General features: G+C 59.5%; 1 protein-coding gene across 1 annotated transcript; it reads right to left on the bottom strand.

Moving 5' to 3' along the window:
- Window positions 1–74: 74 nt before the first annotated feature.
- Window positions 75–8,871, bottom strand: EMILIN3 (elastin microfibril interfacer 3). The gene is made up of 4 exons (XM_027885096.1): window positions 8,675–8,871; window positions 5,527–5,649; window positions 2,615–2,862; window positions 75–2,123 (listed from the first exon to the last, which is right to left on the bottom strand). Exons 1-4 carry the CDS (start codon window positions 8,869–8,871, stop codon window positions 229–231), a joined length of 2,463 nt encoding a protein of 820 aa, XP_027740897.1. The 3' UTR covers window positions 75–228.
- Between the last annotated feature and the right edge of the window lie 1,417 nt (window positions 8,872–10,288).

The raw sequence follows: 10,288 nt of genomic DNA, 5'->3' as shown, positions 1-10,288 counted from the left end.
TGCTGCACCAGGTCAGGACAGCTGCCGAGCGGGAGGGGAGTACTGGCACGGCGGAGTTATGGAAGAGTGGGGCCAACAAGATGAAGGGGGAAAAAAAAAAAGAAAAAGTAGCAGCTTTTCATTAAAAAAATTATCCCACGAACTGTTGTCACATTGGAGCGAGTCTGTGTGATATAAGTTAATCCTGTCCTTCGCAGGGGGGGAAGGAAGGCACACATGGCAGTGTGGCTAATGCTGCCTCCCCTCCACCTTCTCTTCCAAGTGCCCGACCTGTTCTGCCAGCTCAGAGACCTTGGCTTGGCAGTCAAGCAGGTTGTCCTTCAGTCCTGTTATTTCCTGAGAGTGGGCAGCCAGTGTCCCGTTCATGTGGTCCATGTAGTCCCACAAACTGCCCGTGTGTTTCTCCAGTTCCTTCCTGATGTCGTCCAGGCTCCCTGTGAGGACGCCCAGCCGGCCGCAGGCTCTCTCCACCCGGGCCACCCGCTCGTCGAAGTGGGAGATCTCCTGCTGCAGGTCGTGGGCCACGTTCTTGCAGGAGCTCAGGTCGCTGACAATCCTGGCTTTCAGTCGCTCCAGGTCTCCCTTGAGGTTCAGGATGCGCCGGTTGCTGAAGAAGAGCTGGGAGCCTTGGTCGTTGACTCTCTCCTGGATGGAGTGCACCTCGTCCTCGATCTTCCGCTCGTGCTCGTCCAGCGAGGAGTTGACGTGTGTCACGGTATCCGAGTACTGGGAGACGGAGTCCTTGAGCCCCGTCAGAGACTTGCTCACAGTGTTCAGGTTGATCTTCAGCAAGGTGATCTCCCCTTGCAGAGCCCCCGCCGCTTCCTCCTCGATTCGCCGCTGGATCTCCAGGATGGTGGCGTTCAGCTTGCGCAGGAGGTCGTAGTTGCTGTCCATCCGCAGGAGCAGGTCCTGGTTCTTGCTCTGGCAGTCTTCAATCTCCGTCCGGAAGGTCTCCACGTCTTTGGAGGCAGAGGTGCAGCCCAGGGAACAGGTGCTCTCCAGCGTGACAAGGCGATTCTGGAGCCCCTCCAGTGCCTCGTCCGTGCGTCTCCTCATGCTGGCGAGCTCGCCCTCCAGCACGGGCACCACCGCTCCATCCATTCCTGCGGGAGAACTGGCATTGTTCAGCTCCCCCACGATGGTCATGAACCTGTCCTCCAGGGTCTGCATTTTGTCTTCAAAGGCAGTCCTCATGCCATCCACCTCTGCCACCACCGTGCCCCTCACGCTGTCCTCTATCCCGGAGCAGCAGCTCCCCGTTTCCCTCTCTGTAGCATTGAGCCTGGCTTCCAGGTCCTCAAAGCGCCCTTCAAAGAGGTTCCCTAGGGTGACAGTGGAGATTTCTCCATCCAGCCGTGAGTGCAAGTTCTTCTGGGACTCGGAGATGCTGTGAAGGCCTTTCTCGAGGATGTTCATGCGATCAGTGAGGTAGTCCAGGTTGCTGCAGCAGCTTTCCACCACGGTCAGCCCTTGGATCTGGGTCTCCAGCTGGGAGATCTCTTTCTTGATCTCCAGCTCCTTCCCGTCCAGCGTCTGTTGCAGCCGCAGGTTGGCAGCTTTCTCCTCCTCGCACTGCTGCCGCACCTCCTGGATCCGGAAGTCGCACGTGGTCTGGATCTTCCCCAGCTTCTTCTCGAAGCCGTCAAGCAGCTCCCCGCGCAGGTTGCTCAGCCTCGTGTCCACGTACTCCTCCAGCAGGTCGATGGAGGTGAGGGGCGAGGGCCGGGCGGCCTCCAGCAGGTGCTTGATGTGCCCGTCGTGGTCCAGGACCATGCCCTGCACCTCGTGCAGCAGATCCGCCTTGGTTTTCAGCACGTCGCTCACCTCCGTCACCTTGGTCAGGATCTCCCCCACGGGCGGGTACGTGGCCACGTCGGCCTTGTCCGCCACGTCCACCAGCCCGTCGGGAATGATGCCGAAGCCGACCGTGGAGTCGGGCGTGCCCGGGCTGTTCATCAGGGAGCCGATCATCTTGGTGGTGTCCTCCTGGATGGCCAGGCGCAGGCGGTCCCCCAGGCCGCTCACCATGCTGTGCAGGCTGTCGTAGGACTGGGACAGGCGCCTCACCTCTTCCTCCAGCCGATCCAGGCGGTCCCCAAAGAGGCCTGGCAGCTTCCTGCCTGCAGGGCAAAGAAACAGAGAGGGCACAGTCAGGACTGGTGTTCCTTTAACTCCCCTCCTTGGCTCCCCTTTTATTGCCATTTCAGCAAAATCTCAGCCCACCCTCCCTCTCCATCTCTCCTTAAGCTGACCAGAAACCCTCTTTCCTATTGGGATCCAGCCCTCTGCTCCTGAGTTAAATAGCAGGTAATGAGAATAGCCCAGGGGAGCTTTGTCTTGAGACACCCTCTACCAACCCCAAAATTAACAGGAAAATGCTCTAAAGCAGTGAGGAAAGGCAATTTTGAAGCTGCATGTTTTGAAGGAGACAAGATTAAAAAAGCAAGTGGTCCTCAAAGGAATCAAATCTCAGATCTCTGATCAGAAAGCACATCACCCACTGAATTTTTGCCAGATTCATGCCCTGTGCTGGAACAGAAAGAACCAGGAGGGTCGAGTGTGTGACAGTGGTTTGGTGGCCTACAGATGTGAAGCAGGAGCGAGATCTCACCATACTGATTCTTCTTCGGTCCTGGAAACAGGTCAGGGTGGCTTTTTGGATAGGGAGGCAGTCTGGGCATCGGAAACATGTTTTGCCCAGGAGGCATTTTGGGGCTGGGATGCTGGGGCAGGAGGCCGGGCTGGTCGGTGGGGCTGTCGTGGCACCCTTCTCCCATGAAGCCTGGGCAGCACCTCCAGGACAGCTCGGTCACTGTCTTGAATCCGATCTTGTATCTGGGCCTGAAGAACGTGCGGTACCTTTCCAGGAGAGGGGGGAGAGAGGGGACAGTTTAGAGAAGCAACAACCTCATCAAGCAGTAAGGCAGAGCAGGGTCGAGTCCTGTTGGGTGTGGGGGATCTGTGCACAGGGGAAAGCCTGGCTGAGACCCCTGTGCTGCACCTGCAGAGCATGGCCCACCTCCTCCAGCAGCTCTTACTGCGGCCCAGCTCGGTGCAGCATTACAGTGGGGTTTTGTTGGAGTGCTTTTGACCTGGGATACCTGTTGTTAGTTAGGAACAGCAGCTGTAAGTGTATTGCTGCAGTCAGCTGGTGACCACTCTGACTGATGCCACACCCCTTGACAACCTCTGGCCCATGAGACCACAAGGTGAAACGATGGCAGTGATTTCAAAACCCCTGCAAAATCAGATCACTTCCAAGAAGGAAGCAGACAGCTTGTGGAAGTGTTTTGCACATTGAACTGACCTACAGAATTTCCTAGTAATTGTATCCTGAAGCCTCTGTGAGTGTCGAAAGCCTAAAGGGGCTTGGGCTGGCCTGGTAAGGGTCCCTGGGCCGATGCTCTGGGGTGTGCACAGAGGGATAGCTCCTTACACTGCCTCCTGCCCCAGCTGGGGATGCACTGGGAAGTTTCTCCATCACCAGTTTGGGCACTAAAACATCTGTGCCCCCACAACCAGCACACGAGGTGCAAGCCCACCTCCTTGCCCAGTGGGACACCAACACCCTCCCTCTCTGCTCTTGCTCTGCATGGGGTCCCATCAGCCCATCTGGAGGACTCAGCTGCTCCCTGCTCCTCCGTGGCAATTTGCTGTGAGGTGACAGGGATGGGACAGGACCCCCCCAGCACCTGTGTCCCCCCACCAGCCCAGCTGAGCCGCACAGGGCTGAAGATGGGGCGTTTCTCGCCACCTCTGAACATCAATGCTTTGAACCTGCCTTTTGCAAATGTCCAATCTGAATTTAACCAGGGCCTGAAAACCCTGAAGTTTGCTGTTTTGCAACAACACACACAATCAGGCCCTTGTTCTTCTCCAGCACGTCCAGCAGAAGGTCTCAGAGGAGGTGGCAGAGCAGAGGGGCTGCAGTTATCCATCCCAGTTATCCATTGCTCAGGGCAGCACACAGGGCACATCCCCTGTCATCCATGGCCCTGCCTGAATCCTCAGTGTCCCTGGCCCAGGCTGCAGCCCCCAGCAATGCCACTTCCACACGACTCCCAGTGTGATGCAGCCTCGGAAAGAACTGCAGGGCAGGGGGATAAAGGAAACCCAAATCCTCTGCTCCTTGATTCACTCCCAGATTTCTCCACGTGAATTTCCCAAAGGCACAGGACAGCTTCAGAACAAGCTCCTTTTCTTGGTATTCCTTTTTCACAGGTGTTGCTGAGTTTCAAAGGTCTTTCCTTGTCTTGGGGTGTGTGGAAATCTGCCTGGGCGTACCCCAGGAGTACAGGTACAGTGCTGCTCCCAGCCACTGTCAGGGGGTGAGGTGAGGAGGAGGATGGCATCCAGAAGGCAGGGCAGCTTCTCTGTGTCATGCTGGACTCTGCAGAGGAGCTCAGAGAGCTTCAAACCCTCCAAACCTCTCTCTCCCTGTTCCAAGCAGCAGCAAGGGGAAGTACTATTTGCAGCTGCACAAACATGAGCTGATGGCCCCAGCATGTGGAAAAACCATGTTTCCCTCTGGTCTGTGGATGCAGCATCTGAGGCCATGCAGAACATCCTGATGGAAAGAACAAGTCAAATAGTGGGTCCAGTTGCCCATCTCTGCTGGCAGAGGCTCCATGCAGAGCCCATGGCACCACTGGCACACGGAGAGTCCCAGCCTGCTGCCACAGGAGGGGTCCCAGGCTCCAACAAAAGCCCCTCTCATCCCGGTTTTCCTCCATGCTCAGCTCTGCTCCACTCCTCGGGCCTGGGGAGGATGCAGGAGATCAGCATTTCCACCTGGAGCAGCATTCCCAGCCCGGGCTGCCGAAGCACGAAGCCTGAGTGTCCACACTGCTCCAGCAGCAGCTCCAGCGGTGGCACAGTGGGCTGTTTCCCTCCAGCACTGACAGGGTGGCAGAGAGTTCTGCAAACATCTTCCTAGGGCAGGAAGCACTGAGCCATCCCCAGCCAGGGGCTCCGTTCCCTCCTCCTCTCAGTCAGGTTCTCAGCGAGCTGCCACCACTCTGCCAGATTGCAGGTCTGTGACAAAATGCACAGGCAGCTCCCCACTTCCCATGAATTCATGATTTATTTCTGAGTCACAGAATAGCCTAAGCTGGAAGGGACCCACAAGGATCATCATTTCAACTCCTGCACAGGACACCTCCAAATATCACACCATGTGCCTGAGAATATTGTCCAAACACTTCTTGAACTCTGGCAGGCTTGGTGCTGTGATTAAATTCCCTGGGGAGCCTGTTCCAGTGCCCAGTCACCCTCTGGGTGAAAACCTTTTCCTAATATCTAACCTAAACCTCTCCTGACACGTCTTCTAAGGAGGGACAGATCCTGTCTTGCCTCCTCCCAGCACCACTGCCCTGCCATTGACTGCCTCGTCCAGGAAAAGCCTTTCAGTCGTCTCACTACCCAGTGGAAATTTGTGTTTTATGATCGGAAAGGTGGCACAGGAGCCTCGGGAGCTGACGCTGGGTGGGGAAGGGAGCCGTGCCCAGTGCCCCCCGTACTCACAGCACTTTCCCCGGGCACTTGGGTCCCCAGCTGCACTTGTGGTACTCGGCCTTGACGTAGCTCTCGGCCCCGTCCTGCAGCGTGCACGTCACGTTGCGCTGCACCACGTAGGCACAGTAGCTCCTGGGGGGAAGCACAGCGAGACACTGTCACCCCCTGCCCGCCAGGCAGTGGCACCCCAGCTGTCCCCCCCCCACTCCCCAGGCAGGTCTGGCACTGCTGGCGAGGTTCAGGCAGCAGGAGCTGGGGGCATCACCACCACGCTGCAGCAGCATGGATGCTGTCACAGTCACAGCCACACTGTCATCAGTGCTGGTGGTGTCACCAGAGCGGGGCTGTGCTCGGCACAGATGGACTGGGTGGTGAGACAGGCTGGGACGACAAGCAGAACCCCACCGGCAGCAGCAGTTATGGGAACAGCATCCCAGAAATAGCTCCAGCAGCGCCTGGCTGGGGTTGTCTGTCCTGCTGCAGCTCCTGGAGTGCTGCCAGGGCAGGGACCAACTCAAAAGCAGCTCAAAAGTACCCGCAGGCAGTGGGTACTGTGGCAGGCGTGATGCTGCAGTCAGCAGAGAGGAGATGCAGACTGGCCACTCTGCAGGGCTGCAGCATCGTGGGTCCCTCTGCCATGGAGGCAGGGACACGGAGCAGATCCATGATGGATCAGGCTGGAAACCTCTCCAGACCTCTAGGACAGTTAGTACAAGGAGCAGAGACTCCCCCCTGCCATGGTGCCCACAGCAGAGTGTCACAGGTACCAGTCAGCTCTAGCACAGGATCTCTCCTGAACCAAGCAGCAAATCCAGGAGTTCAGGATAAGCTGGGTGGGAGGAAGGCTGTGCAGGAAGGATGCAGGAGTACTGGTGGGACAGATGGAGGCCAAGGCTGTTCCAGCTGAAGGCAGGGCTGCTGGCAGGAGCAGATGGACTTGGTCCATGGGGACAGAGACAGCAGGGATGTGTGGTGAGGCAGGGATTAAGGACAGGGGGATGTGGCAGACGGCAGAGCGGGAGGAGAGGAGGGCACAGGCACTGAGTGCAGAGCAGAGCTGAGGAGCAGGGTCAGCAGGACGGAGCAGATGGGCCAGCGGAGCTGCAGGTGCAGGGAGGTGCTCAGTGAGGCGGCAGGACATGGCTCTGTGTGAGCTTGGTGTGGGTGGGCAGGGAGGGTACTTTGTCTTCACCTGTTTGCCAGCAGTGCTTGTCCCTCCTCCATTGATCTTTCCCCACTCAGGGTGAGCCAGAGGGCTGCTGCTCTGTCCCCTGAGGGTGGGCAGGGCTGTGCACACCCCACCCTGTGCACGTACACACATGGGCACACACACTCCCTCACACAGGAGTCACCACAGTCCTTCTCCACAAACCCTTCTGCTCCAAACTGACCGCCACAGTCCCCTCCCTCACCTCTACCTGCCAGAAGTCTCAACATCATCTGGAGCATCATTCTGACAAGCCCACGAGAGCTGGGCTGAGGCCCTGCAGCTCATTTCTGTGCTCAGCCCTGAGGCTGCTCTCCACAGGCCGTGTGATGGGGATGCCAGGGGACTCCAACTGCATCCCAGCCTGTGGCCAGGCAGCCCAGAGTCACAGGAACCAGCTCATGCAGGGAGAGCTGCTTCCCAGTGTCCCCATCCAGAAGCTCAGAGCAGGTTCCTCCATCTCCAGCAGGAGCTCCCTCCATGCAGCAGCAAGGTGTGAGCAGCTCATCCTCCCTCCAACACCCTGGCTCTGTCTCTGCTCCCTCTCAGCAGGGATGCCCTGATCCCACACACCCAGCACATCCCCCTTGTTCCCCCAGGAGCAGCACCAGCACATCTCTCCCAGCCTGCCCAGACCTGGCAGGGGCTGCCAGGCCCAGAGCACGAGCAGGGCCCTGGGCTGCTCCCCACTCCTCTGGAAGTGAGTCATCCATCCGAGCACAGGGCCACAGGAGAGCGAAGGCCAGCCACTTCTCTTAGCTGGAGGGGAGGGAGATCATGTGTGCAATGTGGAAATTTAGGATCACAGTCTATCCATGAATCCAGGACCTGCTTACAAACACACTGCCAACCGTCTCTAAGTCAGCTCATAGCCAGTGCAGGCAGATCTACCAGTCACTACAATAAAGAGTGCCTACCTCCAACTTCTTGGGTTAGCGTGGTTCTGGCTCACTCTCCCCCTCAGAACCCCCTTCCCTTCTCACACACCTGTGGCAAGTAGTTTTATAGCTGCAGCCTGATGTTTTTAGAGTGAGCAGCTGGAAAATGTTACGGGTTTTTGAAAGCCCTCACTGGCACTGCCAGTATTGTTTGTGTGCAGTGTTACTTTATTCATTTCAGCTTGTTCCTAACACCACATCCTCCCCTTTTCAAAGGAGCCCGGCAGAAACCACTCTGAGCAAACAAGCGGAGAGGGAAGGGACACCCCCTCCCCGCCCCCAATGTAACAGCTTTTCTGCCATCGAATGGAAAAAGTCTATAGCATGTGTAAAGCCCACATTCCTCACTGCCTCAGCTTTCCAGGTTTCTTGAAAACTTATTTAAACTCTAGTACGTATGTGTTTTACAAGCAAAGGGACAAATTCCCTCCAAACCAACATGTGTTTTCACACGTCTCTCTGTGCACCGCCACCCTTCCCTCCCGCACATCACCCCCCCGCGCCCCTGTCAGGCAAAACAGGTACATGCACCTACCCCAAAACTGCACACGGGCATCCTCATCCCCACTCCCCCAGCCCCGTCCCACACGGGACCTCAGCACAGCCGTCCCCGCCGCAGGCAGCCCGCTCCCTCCTGGAGACAGAACTCCCGGCCCCTCCTCTGGATGGAGGGGGCACCGAGACACCCGGACACTGCTGCCCCGCCGCCAGCCCCTGTTCAGTACCCGGCAGATGGTGTGGGGCAGGGGATGCCCGCGGCCGGTACCCAGGGACCCCTGCCCAGCCAGGGATGCCCGCTGGCGAGCCCTGGGAGATGGTACCCACGGTCGGTACCGGGGGTGGGTGCCCACACGGGGTGCCCGCGGCAGCCGCTCCCCCGGGGATGCTCCCGCAGACCCAGACGCGTGGCCAGTCCCCGGTGGCCGCGGTCTGTGCCCGGTAAGGGATGCCCGACAGAGACCCGGGATGGTTGCGCCACCGCGGCTGGGGAATCGCGCAGGGAGTCGCTTACTTGTGCTTGCCCACGGGCTTGCCGGGGCCGAGCTGCGGGCTGGAGCCGGCCGTGTAGAGGCTGTACCTGCCGCCGTAGGGCAGGGGGGCGGCGGGGGGGTAGAAGGAGCCCTTGGCGTCCGCGAGGGCCAGCAGCGTCCCCAGGGAGATGCAGGCGAGCAGCGCTCCGCGGCGGCGCAGCGCCCGCGCCCGCCGCATGGTCCCGGCCCGACGGGGAGCGGGATGGGATGGGACGGGACGGGACGGTCGCGATCCCTGTCGGAATGGCGCTGAGGAGAGGACCAGAGCGCTTCTCGCTGCGCCCTGCCTGGTCCCTGCCCTGCCTGTCCCTGTCCCTGTCCCTGTCCCTGTCCCTGCCCCGCTCTGCCCGCGGCACACGCCGCTCCGCCGCCCGCCCGGCCCCTTTTGTACGGCGGCGGCGGGGGCGGTCCGCGCTCCTCCTCCCGCCCTCCCACAGCCTCCGACCCCGGCCCCGCGGGCGGGGAGACAAAGCGAAGCCCCCCGACCCCCCTTTCCCCCCGTCCAGCCCCCGCCAGCGGTGCTGCAGACCCCGAAGCAGAGCGGGCGAAGCGCTGCCGACCCCCGCGGGGGCTGGAAGGGGCTCGCACCCCCTCCCGGCCCCCTTCCCTCCCCTTCTCCCGCTGCCCACCCCCCCCCAGCGTACCCCGCGTTTGCCCCCTCGGGGTAGCAGGTGCCGCGGGGTCCGGAGTGCCCCGGATCCTGGTCCTTCCCTGGTGCTGCTCTGCCTCATCCCGGAGCGCAGGCGAGAGGAAGGATGGAGGGACCTCAGCGCCGCGCGTCGAGGAGATCTGCGGTGCTGGGGATTGGCACTTGTCAATTATTTGTGGCACCAGACTGGTGCATCCAGCAGAGCATCACGCAGCGAACCCAGCCCCTGGGTTCTGCAGGACGGAGAAGAGGGAGATGGTGCTGTCCTGGAGCCTTCCCCAGTAGATTTTGGCTTTGGATCCAGGTTGCAGGAGAGAAAGGGGAATCCCTTGCCTTTCCCTACAGATCCGTGGATCTCCCACAGCCAAGCTTGTTTCCTCCTATGTAGCTCTGGGAGGCAGTTTCGTGTCTCCTACTCCTCCAGCACTGCAGAAATCCCTGCTAACCTGCCCCCTGATGCCCCCTCCCACAGGGGACCCACTACAGAGGGTGCTGGGTGCTGAGCACCACGACAGCATTCCCCAGGCTCTGCACCACTGACCACAGTGGGAGCCTTTGCTGCTGGGCAGGGGGGGAAGGGCCCACGTGGGGCACTGGGCATTTTGGGAGGGGGTACCATTCCTGGTGCTGCCCAGTGGAGGTTGTCTTGAATCCCTGCAGCGCTGAGGCCATGGAAGGGAGCAGGAGATTTTGTATATAGGCAGAGACTGAGCTGAGCATCCCGCTGTGCCAGGGACACTTACACCCTTAGCATCTCACCAGGACCTCACCAGGGGGTTGATGAACTCCTGTCCTGGCTGGCAGACACCAGCCCCAAGCTAAGGAACCATCACGACAAGGAGGGCCATGGTTCTCTGAAACTCTTGGAGGGAAACAAGGAATGGCTGAGAAAGGGTGGCTGGGTGGAATCCGAAATGAAGGAATGAAACCTGCTGCTGGGGGAAGG

Source organism: Empidonax traillii, unplaced genomic scaffold (assembly GCF_003031625.1).
Source record: "Empidonax traillii isolate 1590-97213 ecotype Southwest subspecies unplaced genomic scaffold, ASM303162v1 scaffold160:size908849, whole genome shotgun sequence".
Classification (NCBI taxonomy): Eukaryota; Metazoa; Chordata; class Aves; order Passeriformes; family Tyrannidae; genus Empidonax; species Empidonax traillii.
Note: the sequence above shows the minus strand (reverse complement) of the source record. Positions and strands in the feature narration are given on the sequence as shown.